This window comes from Leptosomus discolor, chromosome 5 (assembly GCF_034619465.1).
Source record: "Leptosomus discolor isolate bLepDis1 chromosome 5, bLepDis1.hap2, whole genome shotgun sequence".
In the NCBI taxonomy this organism is placed as follows: Eukaryota; Metazoa; Chordata; class Aves; order Leptosomiformes; family Leptosomidae; genus Leptosomus; species Leptosomus discolor.
Genome location: NC_141395.1, coordinates 8,621,091 through 8,645,431, shown reverse-complemented (window position 1 = coordinate 8,645,431; position 24,341 = coordinate 8,621,091). Strand labels below are relative to the sequence as shown.

Here is a 24,341-nt window from a genome sequence, read left to right as displayed (position 1 = left end):
GTGTACGTCTCTCTAGATTTTCACAAGTGCGTTAAAAACAGATCAAGTTTTAAAGGATGAGGAAGTAAGAAAACAGCTGTTATTCCTGGGGTGTGGAGGGGAAGTTCAGCATTGTCAAAGGAAAAAAACCTAGGTTCAGATATTAACTTTTTTTGCTCTCAGGGTAGCATTCTGAGTCCATGTTCATGTTCACTGGTAGCAACATGAAAGCTCAAAAATTCTTCTGGATGTATATATTCTGTTTATAAAATTTGCTACATGTTTACAGGTTTGACTATATGAGATTATTTTGCAACGAATATTTAGATTCATATTTTCACTTGTACATAGAGCAACTATGACCAATCAATCTGTACCTGTGCATTTCCTTAAGCACCAAAATTTTCCATCAAGCAGCCAAGATAAAGAAAATGGGAAAGTATCAGTGAAGCATAGGAGCAAACAGAGGTTCACCACAGCGCTCTCTGGCCCTATTCTTCTGCTGCAGAACATCCCCTAGAGACAGTGAGTAAAGCTCTACAACACGGGTAACAGTATTTAGTGACAGCAGACACCTAGGAGAATGTGTGATATGCAGTCAACTTGTCAAGTAACTTCTACAGTTGGACCATGTCTAAGCATCTACAAGATTGGGGCTAAAATTGAAGTGAGAAACTAACAGTCTTTCACTGTTTAAAATACTCCTCCCTTACCCAAAATAGTTATACGCTCATCACTTTTTAGACCTCTAGAAGCTATAAATTCAGCTCTGTGCAGGCAAGAACATGTAACTTCTGATTGCAAAGCTAATGCATCACATCAAGCTATTTTTTCTATTTCTCTGTGGCTACAGGCACCGTTTCCGACAGACCAAGCTGTTAATGAAGATATTTGATATTTGGCAAAAATGTGTATAACATGAAACGTTACACAGCTCAGTCTGGAACAGGCAAAGCATCTCAGAAGTCTTATACCCCACTTTATTTAGTTCGAACATGTATGTAGTCTTTCATGTTTAATATTCTATTCTTTCTTAAGGTCTATCTGACAGGCTAACTAAAATTAGTTTGCCCTGTATGTTGCTGCTAGAGTTCTCAACAGCTGCATCACAGGAGATTTACCACTATAGCTGCTTGTACTTACTTTTAGTGAGAGGAGGGGGCTAATACACAGTAAGTAAACCCCAGGATAACTCTTACCATGGTATGAGCGAGCAGTTGGAGACTATTATTTATTGGTCTTACCTACAGCTGTGTACAATACAGGAAACAACCACGAACATGCACAACGTATTTCTCAGTGGTAACAGGAGGAGGAGTTATACATAAAACTAATATTAAAGGATTAACTGTAAAATAAATTTCAGTAGGCTAAATCAGTTCTTAATACAAAAAAGGGAAGTTTCCAGCTATCCCAGAAATTTCAATTCAAGTGGATTTGAACTTTCTGTTATCTAATAAAATACTTCCATGAAAGTTCTAAGTTGATATTTTCCATTTGTTTTTGTTGTTTTTCCTTCCTACTAGGCTGACTTCGCTAAAAACCCTAGAAGCCTGGTGATGTAGAAGATGCTAGACTTTAAATTCAAACCCAGTATTAACAGAGGTTTGTCAGTTTTGCTGGCAAATCCTCCCAGCGAGTTTACTGAGACTTAACTGACAACATCCAAGACAAAGTACAAGGGTATGATATTACTAACATTTGTATGGAAGATTAGGATGCTAAAACTACATCAGAAAATCCTGTTAACAAGGCAAATCCAGCACAAAAAATAAAACAAAGGTTTCATTCACATCTGCTTCAGATTTTCCAGGCTTGCTTCTCTCCATCATTATCAAGCCATCCAGAGATGGCTAAACCCAGTGAATTAGATTCCAAAGTAACTCAGAAGGTTGGAAACTTATATCCTAGGGTATAAATTGGGAGGTATTAAGCTCACATTTGATGCATAAACATAAATAACATAATCTTTCTGTATTCTTCAGAGAGTTGGCAACATTAATATAAGCCTAAAATTACTCCTGTTTCAAATCCCTCAGTTTTATTAATTTTTATAAACTGCTTTAAATAAAAGTTACACTGAAAGACACAAAGTAATCCTCTCTGATCCTAGTTTTCATTTTATAACTCTATCAGTGTTTTCAAGCTCTGAGACTCCAAAGCGTTAGTTCTCATTATAATAGCACTATGGTAGGAGTCTGTAAATATTGCAGCAATAACAAAATGAGCTAATTTATTTCTTAGGAAAATGTATGTATTAAGTTCCCTGTGGTTTGTAATTACTGTAAAGTCAACAGTTTACATCAATGACTTGGTAATCAGCTAGTCAGAATGTAAATAATTAATGAAATAAATGTTTTCAATGAGCTCACTCATGGAAGACTCCTTGGAGTATGGTAAAACAGCAGGTTTGAGAATATTGTGAGAGTATTGTAGAATACTTACGAGAGCGTTGTAGAAGAGTCAAGCCTCTTACTAAGTACATATTTGTATTTTGTTTCTTACTAATTTGGTACAAAACAGGAGATGCTTTTTGTAAATACCTTTGTACTGATCTAATATGATTAAATATGTTAATTCTATTTTGCTAAATGAGTGCCAATATCATGTAGGTGCTATGAATTACGGGAACACCAAAGAGTGGAAGGCAGAATCCTGCACATCCTGACACCTTCTCTTGTTACATTGCTCACAACCAAAACCATTCTCTCTTAATATTTCAGCACGGTCAGAATCAGTCTAGGAAACAACTTTATACTGAACTCTTGTGACAAGGAAGAACTATACCATTAATCTTTCATGGCATGCCCTACACATGCTATCTATGCTTTAGCAGTAAAAAGGTGGGCTGCTTTTTATTATTTCACTGTATTTAAGAAATGCTTTAACATGAAAATACAGATGAAAAGTACTGATGTTTCAGTCTCACTTATACAACAGGCACTGCATTATCAATCATTATCTGATTAAACACTACTCATTAATTTCAACATGCTGCTAAATTGCTGAAACTATGACAGTCAGTGATATTCCTGGCAGCACAACATAATTTTGGTCTTTGTCTTTGTGATTTCTACAGTTTAAAATTCATTTTCACATTCACTTTCTGACTATGCCCCAAAATCATCTAAAGGAATTAGGCAGACCTCAGTACGATCTTGTTATTGACATTTATGTTGATCAATGTTGGCTCTCACAGAATTGGAATCTACAGATCAATTCCCTTATTAGATTCATTCTCAGTGCTGCCATGATCATTTTATCACAGAAGCTGCTGCCATCAAATGCTGCTTTATCACTTTATAATGGGATAAGCTGAAGCTTTCCTCTAGCATATAGTTGGAAATAAAAACTGTCTCAGCTCTAAATAGTTCTTTCACAGATTTTCAAAAATATCCTTATTAACTACATATGTCTATTTTAAAAGCTATTTTAAACTCAGTTTACCTAACCAGTAATAATCTTTGCCCACAAGAAGATTCCAGTTCTCAGGGTGGTTAAAAAAGAAAGGCTAACAGTGGAGACTGCCCTGGATCTATTAATCACTTTCTTCCTGCTGAGTCTGAGTCAGATGATAGAAAAAAATGACGCTATGAAGGTATGACAGAAAAAAGAAAATGGTCTCAGCCATGGTAAGTAGTATCATGTGAATCCACAAACACACATGCGAACACTCCAAAAGCACACAGAACAAATACATACACAAGGTTTGTCACAAGTGTTTCATCTGGTTTTGAAAACACGCAGGGCCAAGGTATTTTTGTAAGAGTGGTGTTACAGCTCCTGTTGAGGCAGGAGTTCATCTCATTAATTTAAATCTTCAATAAAATAAATTAGCTTTTTTATTGCCAGGTTGAACTACGGGGCTATGATTGTTATGTATTGCTACAATCTAAGTCTTAATGGCATTTTAGCCCTGTGGTGGTCAAACAGAAACCATTTCAAACCTTCTAAAGGCGATTAAAACATGTGCAGATGTCTGGAAAATTAATAGTATTATCTAACTCTAACCTTTTGCCTGTAGGAGGAAAAGGAGAGAGAAGGCTCAAAGATGTTTTAGATCAATACGCGGCAACTGAGGAGGGTAAGCACTGTTTCTCATGGAAGTTCATTGGCTGTGAACAAATGATTCAAGTGAGGAGATTCATCCTTATTTGGATTTCACTGAAATCATTCATTTACTCAGAAAAATAATATAAGAGAGATGATCATCATTTGTGCAATCCTTCCTCACTGCTGTTTCGCAAGGTCCAGCAAGCTAGACACTCTTGTCATTCATTTAAATGACAAGAGCACAAATTTGTCAAGGTTAATGTTGAACAAGCCATATTTTCCTTGCCTCAGTGTCATGCATTTAAAAGGTTTCTCTACCTCTCTGTCCTTCTTTTTTTTTTTTTCTTTTTTTTTTTCTTTTTTTTGGTGTGTGTGTGTGTACGTGTGTGTAATACTGTTGAAATGGACTGAAAGTAGGAGGAGGATTTCAAGAAATACTTTTATCATTACTTTAAGGCTTTTGCATACATATTTTCTCTCCAACTCTAATGCATTGGTTTTGGCTCTGACAGAGTAATTTAAAATAAGGACAGACTTTTTAAGAAGGTTTTCTTGAATACCTGCATACAAGGTACTTTATTCTATCCTTTTTCCTCAAAGCACTTACTTGAGGTATGGTTTAGAAAGAATAAGTGGGCAGATTCCCAGCTGGTAAGAATTATTTGCTCTACTTCTTGTAATGAAATTAAAAGAATTTCTGCCAGTCCCATAGACTTCCCAAACTTTTGCTGCTTTTCAGAAATACAGCTTCTAGAGGTTCACAGTGTGCATGTGTGGTGGTATTTCATTCTTCAAAGTCTCAAACCTGACCACAAGATCTCCAAATGGCAGTTCAAGTTCTGCAACACTTATTCTGACATACAAAAAATCATAGGGCTTGTGTGCAGGACAGAGTACAACTCTGTAGACCTGATCATCTGAATAAGCATTTCAAAACCTGGCTTCAGACCTCTGTAATTCCACCGACCTACTTTGGAGCAGGAAGAAACTGCAGAAGGATCTCACAAATCAGCTTGGCTACGAAAGCCAAGAAATCTTAGTAAGGCTGAAACACAGGTGAGGTGGGAGAGCCAGTGCTGGTACCAACAAGGAGGGTGCACCATACTGAACGGTATGAGGATACAGACCTGCACTGCCCATGTTCATCCTCACTCCTACTGCTGTAGCCAGGAGGAATACCAGGAAATAGAAAATGAGAAATGTCAGTCATTGCTCCTGTGAGCAAACTGTGCTCTTGCAATGGAAGGTACGGTGCCCTCGAAGCACTATTTAGGACCTGGTCCAGCCTTGGGAGTGCTAGGCCCTGGCACACGATGACATTGAAGAGAGTTTCCTCTCCCACCCTGCAGCCAGTACCAGAGGCAGCCTGTCCCCAGGCTCGATGCAGCTGTGAGCTTTACCTCCGGCACAGATGGCTGATAGCTGCAAGCCCTTTCAGCAGCTGTCTGGTGCTCAGAAGCAGCGGTGCCACCATTTGATTAGGAATCTGTGCCCTTGCGAATTGATTGTTTTTTCACGTGAGATAAAAGCAGGGCTTAGGAGATATTATACAGGAATTTCAAAAGGGGTCAGCTCCCAGTTTGGCACCAAATAATGAGACAGAGTTTTAGAAGGGCTCGGCATAATGCCTGAACCCTGAAAGTCTGGTCCCATGTGCGTCAAGGACCTAAAGACCTAAATTAAAGGTTAATTCTATTTGTTATTCCCCCATGAACTGGTGAAGACTGGTAACAGAGCTGAGAGTACCCATATTTCTAATTATCATCAAGATCTCCTAAGGATCATTTAGTGGAATAAATTTAAGTGAGCCTCTAAAATACAGTGCTAATCTCCAATTCATGTTCACATTTACAGTATGTATAACCCAAAATAATTGTGCCTAGAGCTGTGCCTGTACAGAAAAAGTACACCAGGCTTGTTTAGAGAAAAAAACTGTTAGAGTTAATAGGAAGTAATAGGAAACTTGAAAAAAAATAGATAGAGCACTTCTGCTTTTAAAATATGACTGAAGATAAAAATTTAGGATCAAAACACTACAAAATTAAGTAGTTCATCTCTGAAACTGTATACCAGAAAGATGAACTGAAGAGTGGGCGTATATTTGAGAGTTTTAAAGCACTGTTATTAACTCAAGATGCCATTACTTTGGCAGTCTGGTTTCCATACTTTTAATGCAGTAAGATGGAGTTTAATTCATAATGTTGAAGATGCCCTTGTAATGCACACAGGACACAGACAAATCACTGCTCCTCCCTGTACCCAGACATCAGTTAGTGACTAATGAAACATGGCTTGCTCACATCCAGGGGAAGAAATGAGCATGAATGCAATCTAAAAATGCTAAAAATACAGAAAGACTCAAGTCTGTCAATATCACATTGCTAAAGATTTAATGATAGAGGTAACTTTTCCTTTTAGCTTGTCCTTATCAAGAGATATATCCAGATGGTAATTTAAGAGTTAAGGCACTAATGGACTCTTCAGTTTCACTGAGCACCTACGTGCTGATTTTATCTTGCAATACAGTATTTCACACTCTCAGCGAAGTCAACAGAGATTTAGTCAATAGTGTCACGGCCTTTGGATGAGGATTTGAATCTCACCAGTATCCAAACCATCATTAAAGAAAATAGGTGATTTGGGAAACAAAGGAGAGCATTAGTAAAATTCAATACTAAAAGATAGGCTTGGTTCAGTAGGTGTTTTATGATTCATTATGAATAACATTTTATTCTAATTACTACTCCTTTCTTCTATGTGCAGTATTCTTAAAAGTAAACAAAACATATGAAGTGTATCACAGGAAAATTAATTTTTTCATAACAGATGGCAACAGAAAATACCTATTGAGTAAACTTATGTGCTAGAAACTACTTAGCATAATGTTAGTTTGACTCATTTGATGGAATGTGTAATTTAAAATTACTAGCAAATTACACTGACCTGATATAATCTGAACAGCTTAAATGTTATCAAGTAGAGTACTTATTGGCACACCTTTTTTTAAGTAAAAGAGCCATAATTCTGTATTGCTTCATGTCTGCAAAGTGCCACTATGCTTCAAGAACAGTAAGAAAACCACAGTTATAATGTAAAATATTACTGAAATTTTGTAAGTATTCAGTGTAATAACAGATTAAATTAATCCTTTATCTATTACTTGTTTCATACACACACATTTTTGCACAGTTTTCCTTCATTTAAGTTTCAAAGTCTTAAGAAAACAAAAACAAACTACATACTTAGCTCCATTAGTACAATAAGAAAATGATGCATCTGTAATAATAATGGTAATATTTCTATATTGCTTTGGAATTTCAATAGATTCCCACTTTATCACAACACTTCTTTGAATCATTTAATTTTATGCATTATTTTGGTATTTCATTTGGGAGTTATGGAGTGTGAAATATGCACCATGATGAGAAAACAATTACCTAGCACACCTGTTGTTTGTGCATATTGTCTTTAAGCAGGGCATGCAGTGGCTACTATTTCATTCCACTGTGAAGTCCAAAATGGGGAGGCTGTGTAAGTTGCTCTGATGACACGAACTTGCACTTTTAGATGTCACACATGGCTTGTACTTACCACATCACATGCTGTGGTAACATTAGAACAAATCCGTGCTAATTTTCGCTATCGGAATGTCAGCGTGAAACATTTTTCCATTTAGAAAGGAAACCTGAATGAATGACTCTTGACTTAAACACACCAAATACATATATATATGTATAAAAATTGTAAACTTCAAAACCTGAAACATATCAGACCAAAAGAAAAGGATCTGTTGGTCACACAAACATAAACACATGAGTAACTCATAGAGTTTTCACAACGTTCACAATCTACAATAAAGTCTGCCTCTAAACAGCCTCTACACTTACACTTGACCATTTATGCAGGTGTACCTGCCCATGGCAGGGGGGTTGGAACTAGGTGATCTTCAAGGTCCCTTCCAACCCAACCCATTCTGTGATTCTACGATTTGCATGATAAGTTGCTAATACATCTTGCTAATACATTCAGAAAACAGAGTAGGCTGAAATAGCATCGAACAGGTTAACCGTTGTTAGAGGTTAAATATAACTGCATGGAATAAAAAAAGTGTCTCTTTTTAATGCTTGTTAGAAACTTGAAGCACAGGGCAAGTTTGTAAAGGAATATAGTGATACTATTTCGTACTGTGGAACTCCTTCCTTTTTTCTTAAATTTATTCCCATACTGAATGTACACAATAATAGGAAAAACGATGAAAAACAGTCTTGTACTTAATGAGTCTGCCCACATACTTGCTTAGTGTTTCAAATGCCATATTGGATTCCTGCCATCACTTGTATCATCACTGATAATAAAAATCTATGCATAAAATACAGAAAAATCTATGGTTCACCCAGTGACAGTTGGATATTTTTCTAGGTCTAAAAAACAGGCAGTAAAATCTTACTTTTGTCGTTAAGGCCTGTCACATCAGCACAGCTGCATGGTTTTCTTGACACGTACTTAATCTGAAAAACCGTCTTTGCTCTTCAGAACAATGCCTATGTATTTCTTCAAAACTTAAAAAGTATTGCTCTCCTCAGTCAAAATAATTCATAAATACTTCACCAAAGATCACTTGTGGCTTTCCTAAAGATGATTTGCTCATTTGATTTACTGGTTTTGGTATTGCTGTAGCAATTTATTATTAGGATAATGGAAAAAGCTCATTTTTAGATTTGATATCTGAAAATTATATATTTAAAATTGTATCACAAAATGTCATGTTTGTGTAGATATGGAAAGCCTTTCAATGCTTTTCTTTGGAACCTTGAGGCTAGTTAAAGTACTTGGACATACGAAATTCCAGCAGTTGGGGGTAATTTTCTCTTAAAAGTGTTATCATTCTCATCAGAACTACATGCCTAGTGAGCTTTAGTTAGTATTTGCTTTTTGTTTGAGAGCAAACAGGTAAGAATTCAGGGGCTGAAGTAAGTGACAACTGTTTGACAAGAAGGGAGATCACCAAAACACAAATTATAGATGGAGCAGACCTATCAGGTCAGTTGATCTAATTCCCTCATACTAAAACACTGTTCTCCACTGAACCTCTAGCTGTGCTTTGTTCACTTCAGTTTTAAATGTTGTGAGGGATACTGCCCTACCTCTCCTCTCATACATCATGCCACGATCTATAACAAAAGTTTTTGTGATCTTCCTTTGTCAGCCTGAATTAGATTTAGATCAAGCAAATAATTTTGGGAAATGTTTTACGAATGAAAGTTTTATAGTTTCCCTAGTCAGAAAAGAGCACGTCAGGATTTCTCTGTGTTAGAGACCGGTGTTCTTGAGGGACAAGAAAAGCTGCTGCAGCTATTTCACTCAAGGGATCTCACAGAGCTTCTTGGAGGGCTACACACCGCGTCTGTGATTTACATACTTAGAAGCATAAGTCCCTGTGACTAGAGACAGCCTGTAGCGAGCCACTGCTGCGGATGACACCCAATGATTCTCAGTGCTCTCCCAAACATCTACTTATCTCAGAGCCTCCTGCAAGAGCTGACTGGATATCAGATACCCAGCCTAATTCTTTCAGTTATTATGCTGCTGCTGTTCATTCAAAAATAGAAGTCGCTTTGGAGGGGGATGTTTCCTTCTCTCATCACTGACTTTGGCCACCAGTTCATCTAACCAGTAGGCTCTCACGAATACTTTATTTCCATAGTGTTTCTTCAGCATGTGTTTGGAGCTGCGAACAGGGCAAGTAATAAATATGGTTCATAATGTATTATTACATGTTGATGATCTAAGCTGAGACGAAATGTAGTGATTCAAAGTTTTGTATTTCTGTCTTCTCAGATGTTATCGATGAGTGAGGACACGACAGAAATAGAAAGTAGGTACCATTTTACTGAGATAATGCAAGACTAGAAATAATGACATCAGCCTCTTCACATGAAGAAATGTCCTTTAATTTGTTCTTGAAAGTCTCAAAAATCTTTGAGTGTTCCTTATTAGATCACTATCTTGATTCCTGATAAGCACAAGCATTCTTATCATTTCTCACTGCTACAAGACCGGATGCTTTTTCCTGGGACATGATCTTTGTGACAGTAATTGTGCACCTTTGGTAGCCTTGACCTGGAGAAAGCACTCTGGCAGGGCTATGGCCTGAAAAATTTTGATTACTGTGAATTGTCTAAAAACCACCGCCTCACCTCTTAGTAGGTGCTCTGCTGGAAACTTAATTTTTGGACAAAGTTTAATGTAGTTTAAACTTGATACACATCAAACATGCTTTCAATTCATGTGATTACCTTTTTGTCTGCTGATACAGCCCTTGAGATTGTGGTAAATTTTAAGCAGTTTTCCACTACTGCTGAAACAATTAGCAGGTCTGAAATTAAGTTCTTCAAGCGACCAGTCCTGATACCTCAGTAAGTAAATATGACTACAGATACTGCAACATCCAATTTATTTTTATATGTCTACTAAAAAGGAAAGGACAGAGTTTGTTCTGGAGCTGGAACTTTTCAGATTTTCAGATAAGAGTACCCTGACATTCTGATGGATACAAATGAACAAATGCAAAGTAAGAAAATAAGCAGGTCAGCTGCGGGAGTTTCAAAACTTCAAATAAGATTTGCTGATCTTGGTCTCAAGTCTGCCTGCTCTCTGAAGAGCCTGGAGGCACAAGGCAGGACTAGTAGCTGGCTTCTGTGAGATGGGAATTATACTGCTGCTTAGCATATAATGACCCAGTTATTTAAATATACTTTGGACTGCTGACAAACTGTTTTCTAACAGTGTGTGACAGTCTTTCGCTTTAATTTCAAGTCCTCAAATACCTTTCTGAAATACTTAAATACTTCATATATCTGATTGCTGTAAAGCAATGCAACTTCACTTTTAACCTGCTGTATTCAGACATCATCATGTCTAACGATGTCTGAACCAGAGGTCAGACTCTGAGGCCAGATATTCCATCTCCTTTTGTCAGGTGTTAGGGCAACTAATTGCCCTCTTTTTCTTCCCATATATTATAATGTCGTTGGTGCAATTTACCCCTTCCTGCTAGGTTGTACAACTGTTTCCATCTAAGCTACACTCTATGTCACATGTCAGGGCACCGTTGCCAGGTTATTAAAAGAGCTAACATCAATGCAGTTTTAACAAAGTAGTTATTATTTAAATTGACCTTTTGAGAATTCAGCGGGCTGTGCTGTAGCATTCTAGAGAAAATTGTAGATATCAAATTAAACAATGTGGATGATCCATGACTAATAAATGAAACTAATCTAGCCAGAGAAACACAGGGAGAAAATAGATGCTTCAAGAGTCCTCCCTGCTTTGTTCTAGGGTTGATAAAGTAGAATTTTTATGATGGAAATAAAATGGCAATGAAAATATAGTTTAGGATACGAGATACTGTAAATCTTATGATTAGAAATATTACTTTATACTTTCCCAACTATGAAAATTTTATTTCTTATTTAATCAAATAAATCACCTCAATAAATGTTGCTACTTGCCACTTTTTAACACCTTTCACTGAAGTTTCCCTGCATGCTTTATAAAAAAAACACAACAGCAACTTTCTGGATGAAAAGTGAAAGCAAGACTTCATCCATGGGAACACTTCAGCTAACAAACATGTTGAATTTATGCAAACAGAGACACATAATATAAACAAATTACAGTGATATCTATCAGAAGGCAAACCATGACCCCTGTTATCCTCAGTAACTTTATACAAGTCATTATTGTTGTCAAAGGAGGATATGTAACATCAGAATCAGGTTTGATGTCATCGGTTATATTTTCAGGCATGAGTGGAAAAATAGAGCTAACTATGAGAAAAAGATCTGTGTTTGAAGACTGAGCTTTCTATATCCGATAGTCAAAACAAATCTCTGAGATGTCATAGCTAAGAAAGGGAAAAACATTATAATTTGGTGATTTTGGTAGTTTAAATTTTCTCGGAAGAAAAGACGGCATCATTTAGAAAAAAAAAAGGCAAAGACAGAAATATAGTGTTATTGACATTTACATTTGAAAATATTTCATAGATGCTATGCATGGCCATGGGCAAAGCAGAAGTGTTAAGTTTCATCTAAGGCTTCTATTCCTACTCTTGTATCCTCTCTTTGGATTTGTCTTGCCCCTTCAGCAACCTTCTGTATATCACCTCCACAGATTGCCCTTTTCACTTCCAATCAGTTTTGCTCTACTCAATTTTAAATCTTACTCGTCTATTATTCCCAACTATTTCTCCCATCTGCAGATGAAAACACAAGGCGGCTCACTAAATGGAGTTCCTGGTTATCTTTCCCAAACCCCTCTTGCTATGACAGGCAGAATTTCATCTCTTTTTAGAGACCAAATTAACTGAGGAAAATGAAGGCTGCTTGGGCAGAAGCTACTCTTCTGTGCTAGGCTTTAATTAAAACTATTGCTCTTCCTCAGATAGTGCTGAGACAGAAACACTTTTCCAAGTCTTCGTCATTTTAAGAAAGCTGTTTCAGAGACAAGATTGCCTGAATAAAATAAAATTTAAAAAAAAGAAAAAGGTGATCAGGCTCCTCCTTATTTATCTACCCTAATAGTGGCTCTGTAAATCACACACATCAGCTAAAAAGAATGTCCCCAGAAATCTAGGGTAGCTCTTAAAATCGTCTACAATATGGAAGAGGTGACAAAAAAAAGACCTGAGTTACGTCTTTCTCCTCCTTACATTTTTGCATCAGAGACTGCATTACTTAATCTTTTCAACAGAAGTGACATATCCTCTGTGTCACTCCCTACAAGCACTACACACACCAAACCTTCTAGTAGCAAAGAACTTAAATGGCAAGATACACAATCACATGCCTCAAGAAAACATGCATATTTCTTTTAAAATATTGTTAGGCCCTTCAGTTTCATAAGTACTTGCACTTCTTGTAAATGCATGAGTGTAATACTTTTAATAATATTTTTACAGTGAAGGATTCTTGAAGCAGTCATGAAAAACTTACTACATGAATTTTTAAAAAATTGGTAGCAATCAGTTTTTCTTTTGAACTGTGTGAGAAGCATGAGGAAAAACAACGCAATCGGTACAGTATACGGGCCATTACTCTGCAGTCAAATTCAAAACACTTGTATCAATCTTTTCATAGAAAAAATGTGAATGATTTGATTTCTAAGAAGGTGCATGAATCATATATTATTTGCTTAAAATTAAATATACAAAAAACTAGGGTAATGGTGAAATATATTCTTTTTAAAAATGTTTTTTAAAGAAATCTTTATTTCTGTTTAAATCTGAGATGTCAAGAATGTTTATGGTTTAAAAATAAGCTTACTTTTTAATACAAGAGTCTTCTAATCTCAATTACAGAATAATTTGATGGTAATATACCACCAAAGCACAGAAGTTGATATGCAGGAAAAGTAACTAATATTATTTATTTTTAGCTTATACTCTCTTCTGCAGCATTCTTCAAAATTTGTAGTTGTACTGAGTGTGAATACTCCCAGGATGAGATCAGCATTAAACAAAACTGAGCAGCATTGTTTCAGGCAGTACAGGGAAGGTGAAATTAACACCATGTGCTCACACTCCCCCCCCCCCCCCCCCCCCGCCACGTTAGCAGTATTTGCCCATTCACTTTGATTAGTGTCACGATTTACAGGACCCACATATTTAGTATTCTGTAGAGTGATAGGTTTAAACAAATATTTAGCTACTGCTCTAAATCTGGGATGTATGCATTTCCAAGAAGACATAATCCAAACTACGCTTCAATTCTGTGCAGGCACACAACAGTATTTGCTTAGTTTCAGTCCTAAGGAAACACCCTTCTTCAGGTTTTACATCTCAGACTGCAAGATCACAGACTACATACTATTTATTCAAGACTGGAGCACAGTTAGAGGATAAATAAATTTCTGAAAACTCACAAATATACTGAGGGGTTTTTTTTTTGGTAAAAAGTGACATATGAAGTATTTTGACAGATGTTCTTCATTTTCTAATGTACACTGCAACTTGTTCTCTTCTTTTTTTTTCCTCAGGGTAGTTAAAATCTGTTAATTGCAAGGGTAGGGACATAACAGCAAATTTTGCTGCTGTCTGGGAGACCTGGACTTTGTGAATGATTTAATTCTCTTTCTTCCGCAGCCAATAAAGACAAAGGAAGTGAAAAGAGGGGCGAAAAAATCTATATGCATTAGTTCCTGCCAAACTGTGCAGGAACAATGATGTAAAATAGTTTGAATCCCTCAGGAAAACCTGCTAGATCATTTAGTTCTTTCTTCTACTTGATGCAAGTTCATCTCTTTCAACTTCTTCCACAGCAGTGACACAATCCAGTTTCAAGGAACTCAAGTCAAAGCATTGATCCTGCTTCTCAGATGCTATCTAACACTTCTATAACATTTCCAGAATAATCTGGCTTTATTGTTGCCACACAAGGAATTGGAAAGAAGAGCTGTATCTGTAATAAAGAATGTGCAATGTATGACTTCCGTGCAATCTAACCCAATATTAACATACACTAGAGTTAGACGTTTTGGAAACAGCAAAAAGAAAAAAAGGGAAAAAAAATCTAACAGGAAGAAGAAGCAGGGAGAAAAAAAACAACAGGAAGAAGGAGCAGGTGATTTGACTGTCAAAAGCAGAAGTAAGCAATAAAGGTCCATGCTGTGGTGGATGTGTCAGAAACCAGTCCTAGACAGAGGTCTATGAAAGATGAACAAACAGGAAAGAAAGCAGGAGGGTAAAGGAGAAGAAATCAGAAGAGAGAAGGGCCTGACCTAGCAATACCGAAATCAACACAAAATCAAGAGAGAGAACAAGAACTTAAGGATAATGCAAGAACCAGACCCCTGTGATGGTGGCCTGGCACCACTCTGCCTGTGCTTTAGTTTCACAGTAAGTATAGCTATTCGTCCTCACCATGGGGATTCCCTTGCCTTTATGCACCAGTTGGTGAGCAGATGATGTTTCCCCAATAAACTGACTGGAGTTAGCAGCCCTCAGCTGTCGCGCAACAGTGCATGGGCCACATTTTACTCTGAGATACAGATGCACAGCACCAAAGGATTTAAATAAGATACACATTTAATGTCACTTACCTAGCTGACATGACTCAAATTTCTTCTCCAAAATTAATGAGTTTTTCTCTAATAAGAAATAACATATATTGCTAAAACCAGAATTTGCTCTACTGTCAGAAACCTGCTAAGTTTTAATTAGTCCTCATTTACTGTTCTCCTACTCATGGACAGATTTGTTGGAACCTCTGCAATACAATTCTGCTTCTACAAAAGGATGACAAAGCGATGGATTCATTCACAGTTACGGACTTTGCCAAATGAAAAGGGATACTGAAACATCTCTTACTATTCCAGAACAGCAAAGGAGTGGGAGATGGGTCAATCAGTTTCTCAGCTATATCCTCCCATAAAACACTGGAAAAAAAATCACTTTAAGCCTGTGAAGATATCCTTAAGTCCTTGTAACACATATGGTAAAAGTTAAATAAATGGGCTGTCTTCTCACAGGAAATTACACTGTTCACCATCAAGCAGAATGTTAAGGAATCAGAGCTTCTCCCCTGCAGAGGCATAATGAACCCGTATCATTCCATTTATCATAGTGAAGAAGCACCTAAAAAAGTAAGTTACTCTGCAGGTGTGCTCCTCTCTCCACATTTGCACATAATAGGTAGTCATAGCTCATTGGTGTACACTTTCAGCTTCAATGGTATCAGATTATAGATAACAGATATTCTTCTAATATATTAAATCTATCGACTGTCATTTCCTGCCTATTGACATAACCTTAAGAAGAAGAAAAATATTTTACAATTGTAAGAAATATAAGCTCATAGGTTTCTTTCTGCACAGGCCATTTCCTACCTGAAGAAGGAGGTCAGAAGCTGGTTTGACTTTCTGCTGGAAAAGCACGCTTAATGTTCGATTCTGTTGTTCCAAATCAAAAACTCGTGTTTTCAGCTTTATACATTCCTCCCTCAGATCCTGCAGCACAAGACAAAATAAGAAGATTAGAAGGCAGGTAACAGAAGCACCTAAAAAGCTCTAAGTAATGTCAGATACATTAAGAAAGAAGAAATACATACACAACTTTTAAAATAGTATAAATCAGAAAATGTGCTACTTCATTTTCTCTGGTTGTTTGATCATCAGAGAATAACATAAAAAAAAACCTGTAATGAGAAAGAGTAGTTACCTGACACATCCTTTTGGAGTTTTCTGTTAGTATAAAAAGTGACTTTGCTAGCAATGTGTTTCATTTTGCAGCCAATGCAAAGCAGAAAGCAGCAATTAAGATATGAATATTGTAATAAGCATAAGCTAAGGAAAAAGCACAATCTATGCCAAACCAGGAAGAAGTTCAAAGTGGTACTGTGCCTTCCAGGTATTCTTCTGAAGTCTGATCCCCTCCTTGCTTTCTCTGGAATAACCAAGTCAGCATTGCTCCAAGTCAGCATCAGCTCCTGCCTGACCAACCTACTGCCTTCTATGATGGAGTGACTACATCAGTGGACAAGGGAAGAGCTATGGATATTGTCTATCTGGACTTCTGCAAGGCCTTTGACTTCTGCAAGGCCTTTGTCACAGTCCCCCACAAAAATCTTCTCTCTAAGTTGGAGAGAGATAGATTTGATGGGTGGACTGTTTGGTGGATAAGGAACTGGCTGGATGGTCGCATCCAGAGGGTAGCGATCAATGGCTCGATGTCCAGATGGAGACGGGTGATGAGTGGTGTCCATCAGGGGTCCATGCCGGGACCAGTGCTGCTTAATATCTTCATCAATGATGCAGATGGTGGGATTGAGTGCACCCTCAGCAAGTTTGCAGATGACACAAAGCTGAGTGGTGCAGTTGACACACCTGAGGGACGGGATGCCATCCAAAGGGACCTGGACAAGCTGGAGAGGTGGGCCCATGTGAATCTCATGAGGTTCAACAAGGCCAAGTGCAAGGTCCTGCACCTGGGCTGGGGCAATCCTTGTAGTCAATACAAGCTGGGGGATGATGTGATAGAGAGCAGCCCTGCCGAGAAGGACTTGGGGGTACTGGTGGATGAAAAGCTGGACATGAGCCAGCAATGCGTGCTTGCAGCCCAGAAGGCCAATGGCATCCTGGGCTGTATCAAGAGCAGCGTGGCCAGCAGATCGAGAGAGGTGATTCTCCCCCTCTGCTCTGCTCTGGTGAGACCCCACCTGGAGTACTGCATCCAGCTCTGGGGCCCTCAATACAAGAAAGACATGGACCTGTTGGAGCGGGTCCAGAGGAGGCCACGAAGATGCTCAGGGGGCTGGAGCACCTCCCTTATGAAGACAGGCTGAGAGAGTTGGGGTTGTTCAGCCTGGAGAAGAGAAGACTCCAGGGACACCTTATAGCGGTCTACCAGTACCTGAGGGGGACCTATAGGAAAGCTGGGGAGGGACTGCTTACAAGGGCACGTAGCAATAGGACGAGAAGCAATGGTTTTAAACCAGAAATGGGTGGATTTAGATTGGATATTAGGAAGAAGTTCTTTACCATAAGGGTGGTGAAGCACTGGAACAGTTTGCCCAGAGAGGTAGTGGAGGCCCCATCCCTGGAGACATTCAAGATCAGGCTTGATGGGGCTCTGGGCAACCTGATCCAGCTAAAGATGTCCCTGTTCACTGCAGGGGGGTTGGACTAGATGACCTTTGGGGGTCCCTTCCAGCCCAGTCCATTCTATGATTCTATAATTCCTGGCTGGCATACTGTGGATGGTGTGTACCTTCCTCACTGTAACCGGCCACTGTAGAGCGGGCCAGGCCATAGCAAGATGTTGGTGCACCAGATGTGCGGTAACATGATCCTTCCTGAGATTTCCAACATGAGGTACCAAAAAGCCTTAAAATAGGCCATTAGAATCAGAGGTGGAGTGTAAAACTTCTGCATCTCAAGGCACAGGACACTACCGTTGAAACTGAAAGATGCAGGTCTTTTAGCCAAGGCTGAGTCAGGTTCAACATGAACAAGCCATTAATGGCTTTCAGATAGAGCAAGTATCTATCTATCTATCTGTCTTCAATGTAAGACATGCTTTTCCTGGCCACTTGAAGGAATACAGGATTCTATCAGAAAGAGGATTTTGAAGAGAGAGCAGAATCTGTCACTCAGCCTTTCAGCATAATTTGCGTAGTTGTCCATTTTGAGGTGTGAGAGCCTCATAAATCGTGAAAAGAGTAGTCTCGTAATAAAGATTACATTTAAAAATAACACACTGCAGACATATCTAGATTTATTTAGGAAAAAACATTTAAACCTCCAAAATACTTTCCTGTCTCCCTTCAAATTTAGGACAGTTGCTGCCCTGTGGTATTGCCTAGCTGATATTACTTTCCACCATATGAAGGTGGAGAACCAGGCCTCTGGATCCCCATATGCTGTCCTGTCAATACCATTATCAACATGATGACCTGGCTTTATGAGAAAATAACTCAGAGGAGGAAACGCTAGTCAGATGTAGTTCAAATTCTTGCCTGCAGTTGCCCTAGTCTCCACTGCAACCAGCACTGAGGTTATAAGAGGTGAACACACAATAAAATAAGCTCATCTTGAGACTTTCAGAAAATTGTAAGCATCTTTTTATGCAAATAGTATGTATCAGATCCTATGACACTAGTGGACGAATGCAGTTATTTTCTCTTGATAGTTTCTTAATATTCATTTTAGGTGGCTGTCAAGTGGCTGCTCAAATAAAATTCCTAGAACCTTCCAACATGACCCCCCAAAAATCTCGAGTTTGATGTTTTGTGAAGCCCTAAACCTTTGATTTCTGACAGTGAGACCTCTTATCTCTGGTCTTGCACAAGGCAATCTCCATTAGGATACTGCAAGACCTATCATTATCTGCCTTTCACAAATAATCAGAGAATTTCAAACAGAGCGTTAGCTGCTGCATTTCAACACTACTAAGTGCACTGAAAGTGAAAAATGATTCATGGAAACTAACAATGCAGAAAAATTTAAACCTTAGCAATACCTCTGCTCAAAACCTTTCTATCTTACAGTTTTAAAACCGTAAGATTTATGTTTCAAACTTTAGACTTTCTGTAAGAAGTGAAATATAAGATAGTAGATTACCCACCCAGATGCTATAAACCGTGCCAATGGTAATGCCACACATAGCCCAGAGGGGAAATGAGGCACATAAAGGCAGCAGTATTCTGGTGAAATAAAGTCTGAGTTTAGAAAGAAGAAATCCTAAAATTACCAATTAATACAACTATCAAATGTGTGAAGCATATAATTCCTCTCCTGTGGACAAAACGACCAACAGTAATCTCCCAAGTATCTAAGGTATTCCTACAGTCTCACTATAGTCGTATCCAAGCATCTCTCTATTCTTTTACTTTTTCTTTTCAGTATGAGACTCACTTTTCTCCAAAATGGGATTCAATGTCCTCATTGGAGGTTCAAGAAATATGTTGCTCTTCATCTGAAGATGCTTATTCTGTTTTACCACTTAATTCGCTTCTTTTTTTATTTCATTGATGAAAATTAAGAAGAAATAACTTTCATACAGAACCCAGAGTAAAAAAAGTATTCTGCTGAATTCCTGTGGAGGAGGATATGCAACGAGCAGATACACAGATCACAAAATGATCTCATTAAGTGGTGTAACTCAAATGTCAAACTGCTCACCAAGGTCTTGGGAGTAAAAATAAAACCCAGTTCCCAACACTCCTATCTTCTCATGTGATATGAGAAGTCTTTGGGTGGAAGGAGAAAGAATGGATGCTTCCAGTAAATATCAGAGCATATAGGTTTGTCTCAAATAATTTTGTTGTTTTTCTGACTTAAATTTCCCAGAGGTAAAATTTTCTATTAGTAAATGGTAGAAAATCCATATAATTTTGCTACATAGAACTGTAAATTTTTTCTGTGTGGCTAATTCAGCACAAATCTCAATTTAATATAGTTTCGCCATAGTCACCGTAAAAAAAAGCCTCTCATATTAGAGAAATTCTTTATGTATTGTAACAAATTATATACTTGAAAAGTGCACATTTAAGACTGTAATTCCATTTCAAGGTTTCAGTGACATTGATAAATCACTCAAGCTTTGCTCACTCAATTTGTGTCACAAGAATCTCTCAGTGGAATCACAGACTTGCCACATACTGGCGACTACCCAGTGCTTTATTCGTCACATTACAGCACGTACTTAATTTAAACAAAAATTAGTCCTTGAGGGACAATTCTAAATTCACAGCAAAGCCTACGCAGTGTGCGTTACTGTACAAAATCACTCTTCTCCATTTTCTAAAAGCTTTCAGCTTTTCCTCATGTCTCACTATGCCCCAGAGGTGTGTTATCTCACTGTGGCACGACTGGCTCTGTCTTACTGCTTAGCTGCATGACAGTAGATTTATCTGTTTACTAGTTACTATTTGGATTGCGATATCTACCTATTTGGGACTGGTGTGAGGAGTCCAATTTCCTCTTTATTGTACAGTATTGTGTTCCTGTCTTTTCTTATAAAACGACTTGTATGAATGGTGTCAGGAGCACTGTAACAGTTAATATTCATTAGCATTTAGAAGAGTACCCTCTTTCCTCTTTCTATGGATATTAAATTAGCTGTTATTACTTAGTAATAGGTAAGCAGCTGTTAAATCCCATCAATACTAAGTAAATCACTTTATTAAATGTATTCAAATCTGTTTTTATTGTATCCACATGAACTCCTTAGTTCCTATGGATTTGGGAGGATTCATTACTGAGAAAGTATTTAGTCATCAAAATGTCTGACACCTTTGCAAAGGGACTCAGGAAGCTCCTCTCTTCATTTGGGAAACAACCATCATATTCCCAAACTAGAGAGAAATACATTGAGATTAATCCTCTGGTAAATATTTAATCACATATGGTTTTATATTACAAAATGTGGATGGGTTTTTTATGTACATTAATATGAGAAGGTGCCTCCATTTCCATTTAAGCTGTATTGAAACACAGTTTTGGGTCTTTTTTTAAAAAAAATAGCTGAACTTAACGTTTCTAAAAGTTGTTATAGCAATAGCTCTGCAGACTGCAGTCTTCTGATGATACACAGACCATACAGCATATGTGTATACAGAGTACAGGCAGAGTAACACAGCACAGATAGCAACAGTACAAGCTTTCCCATATGTTGTGGCTTGCACAAATCACCTCCAAGCTACAATACTTCAATTGCTCTAAGGCAGTATCCCTCTTCTAGAGTAAAAGGCTTTGTTGTGCATCAAAAACCCATGGGATTGAACAATGATACTTTCAACCCTAACCTGTGGCAAGGGTTGTTGTGGCTGTTTTGTGGCCACAGCTGTCGGGTGAAGAGATTTAGGGAATGTTATTACTTCTGGATTCCTGTTAGCTTGGGCCACAGGAATGTCACCTATATAATGGGCAATTGCACCCTCCAGGGTCTTGCATCCCTCACCTACAGGTCACCTGGCCATCTCTGTCTTCAGGACAGGATATTCAAGAGCAGACTTACTGGGGTCAGAACATCTCCCTGCACATCTTTTTATCTATCCAGAACGACAGATTGAAGTAGAGTAGCTGAATCCCCATTCTATACATGGAGCCTCCTCCAAAATTGATTCACAAGAAATCTGCTCAGTAAGGAGCTGAGAAGGATGTCCAGCCTTCTCCCTGGTGTGCAGATAGCCAAATGTAACCTTCTGCACCTATTTACCGTTCACTCGGGTGCAGATGATTATGGATGTAGATGTCTGTCTATCCTGCTGTCAGGGTACACTCCCCACTTTTAGCAGTTTAGTTGGCAGAGTTCAGGGTCATTTTGACCTCAGAAATCATGTCTGAGCTGCGCAGCAGCCACCTTGCAGGTACACCTGCACTCAGCCTCCTGCCTCCTTGACCCTGAGATGTGTCCTGACCGCCTGCCCTGCTGTCACCTTCGGTCCCTGTTGTCCCCTTTGCAGGGGGGCATTCTGAATGATGTTCTGCTGTTCTGAATGATGTCTGTAATGGAGGCTTTGGAGCCAGTCCTCAAAATCTATTCCAGTACTTCACTTTTGGGTGTGTAGCAGACGTTTTTGATTATCTTAACTTGGTGTTTCTTGCTGCATTTTAAGAACATTGTTTCTTGTCCTGTCATTCAGTGTAGACAAACCAGTTTATATTCTTCTTTGCACTATCTGCACTAAAAGACTACATTTATGTCTCTTTCAGACTTGTCTTTTTAAAGCTAAATGATCCAAAGCATTTTAATAATACCACATTCATCAAGTGGTCTAGATCTCATGAATATTGAAGGATTCATAGCTTATAATTACAGATCTTTAGGGTTTTTTGTCTTGTATTTTTCCCTCCCTCAACAAAATGCCATCATGGAATCATGTTCAACTCAAAGACCACTTTTTTGTAGAATTGTCCTATCAGTTATTCCTCACTCTCTCTGGGCAGCTGATTACTTCTGCTTATATGTGTTACCTTGCTTTGCTCTCTGTTTAATTTAATCTTTTTTTTTTCCAGATAATTTCTTCAGTTTAGCAAGCTAATTTTTAATTTTATACCACTCCCACTAGCTTCTATCTGAAACAATCATACTTCATATCCAGCCATTTGGAGTGTGAGCAGAAACTTCAGATGTGACTTGATCCAGAACAGAGCTTTATAGAAGCCATAGTGACTCTTTTCATTCTGCCAGGTCTGCAGTCACCCTACAAGAATCTTGCCTGTGCAGTACTTCCCTTGCTCACCCAGGAGAATGGACCACGAGGACATAAAAAGGTTTTTTAAGACAAAATACACATTGTCTATTGCTGGTTGTCAGCCCACAAGTAGAGCAGCTGAATCCCCGTTCTATACATACAGCCTCCTCTTTTACTCAGGCAAGCACAGGCCCACATCAGGAAGTCTTTCCTTCCACTGAATGTGAGTGAGCATGCCAGCTATTGACATGCACTGTAATTTATCTGGTTTATGTTCCACAGGAATGGACTGTAGGAGGAACGTAACTCGTTATGGACAAGGAATGGAAAAATCACGATTGTGAGGAAGGATTTTCAGATGCTGTTATCTCAAGATAGGTAAACAATAAAAATTGGATATGGGTTCTGTATGATCAAGCCTTAAAGATGTACAGTCTCACAGATTTTTATTCACCTGGATTACAAAAAACGTGACTTTGGCCCTGGCACGTGGCATGCTTGGTAATTACATGTGTGAACATTGTTTAAAAAATCTATACTGTATAAGAATATATATCTCTCCAATGAACAATGAAAATCTGCAACTTTAAGTTATACCACAGTTCGTAAACCACAACTTACCTTTTGAGTAAGTAGAGCCTGAACAACCTGATTAGCTACCTGAAATAAATAAATAACATAGTTTAAGTATGTTATCATGTCTTGCAGTAAATCTGTTTCCCAGGTGAAACAAACACTATGCATAACGATACCTTTTTTTGTGGCTTTACACTCCACTTCCCATCTACAACCACCACCAATTCTAGTATTTTCATTATTTACTAGTATTTTCATCAGGTACTGCTAGTAAGAGCACATGAAATGTATATTAACTTCTTCTGTGCTAGTCCTCATTATAAACAAATATGTATTGTATCAATTGCAGTATGACATGATGGGCATTTGGTTAACTTCTGTCATCTCTTCTTTGGACTAGAGCAAACTTTTGCAGTTCTATACGCAGCTGGTGTGCAGCAGCATGGATTGACTGCATTCACTACAGCTGATTTCTACCAGCCGAGGATAGAGTCCTGAATGTTTTCATGAAGTTTAATTGTTTCTTGATTCAATATTGACAAAATGGTACATCTATCACGACAAGCAGAAACCATAAAGTGTCACAGAAAATTAAAGTACCTACTGTCATCAGAATGTGGTTGGAAGGCATTCACACCACATAGCATAATTGACTGGAATGAGATTACACAGCATTGATTAGTAGAACTATATATTCAACAGGGAATTTTTGAAGTTATTTATTTGATACATCCTTTCTAATTTGTATTTAGCAGCAGGCACAGGGGCAGGGAAGAAGGAGGGACAGAAAGAGAGACTGAGGTAACGTTTTGTGTTGATGATGTCTAACTTCTATGTTACATTTCCAATGTAATTTAAAAATGTATGCATATGTTATCACGAAATGTGTTTGCTTTTGGTTTTGCTCTTGCATTTAGGCAGAGCAACTAGAGACCTGTCTGTGCAAAAAGAGACAGTAGTTATGATTTCTGGTTTGGTTTTGGCTTTCAGAAATTACAGTAAAGCCTATGCAGGTATCACCAAATCTGCACCGATTCT

The 24,341-nt window shown here is 38.1% G+C and overlaps 1 protein-coding gene across 1 annotated transcript in view; it reads right to left on the bottom strand.

Moving 5' to 3' along the window:
• NCKAP5 (NCK associated protein 5) overlaps positions 1–24,341 on the bottom strand; it is a 272,102-nt gene that overhangs the window by 70,666 nt on the left and 177,095 nt on the right. The window contains exons 8-9 of the mRNA XM_086465475.1: positions 23,349–23,387; positions 15,919–16,038 (exon numbers count right to left, since the gene is read on the bottom strand). Coding sequence (XP_086321601.1) covers positions 15,919–16,038; positions 23,349–23,387 — 159 coding nt within the window. The remainder of the gene's footprint in view (positions 1–15,918; positions 16,039–23,348; positions 23,388–24,341) is intronic.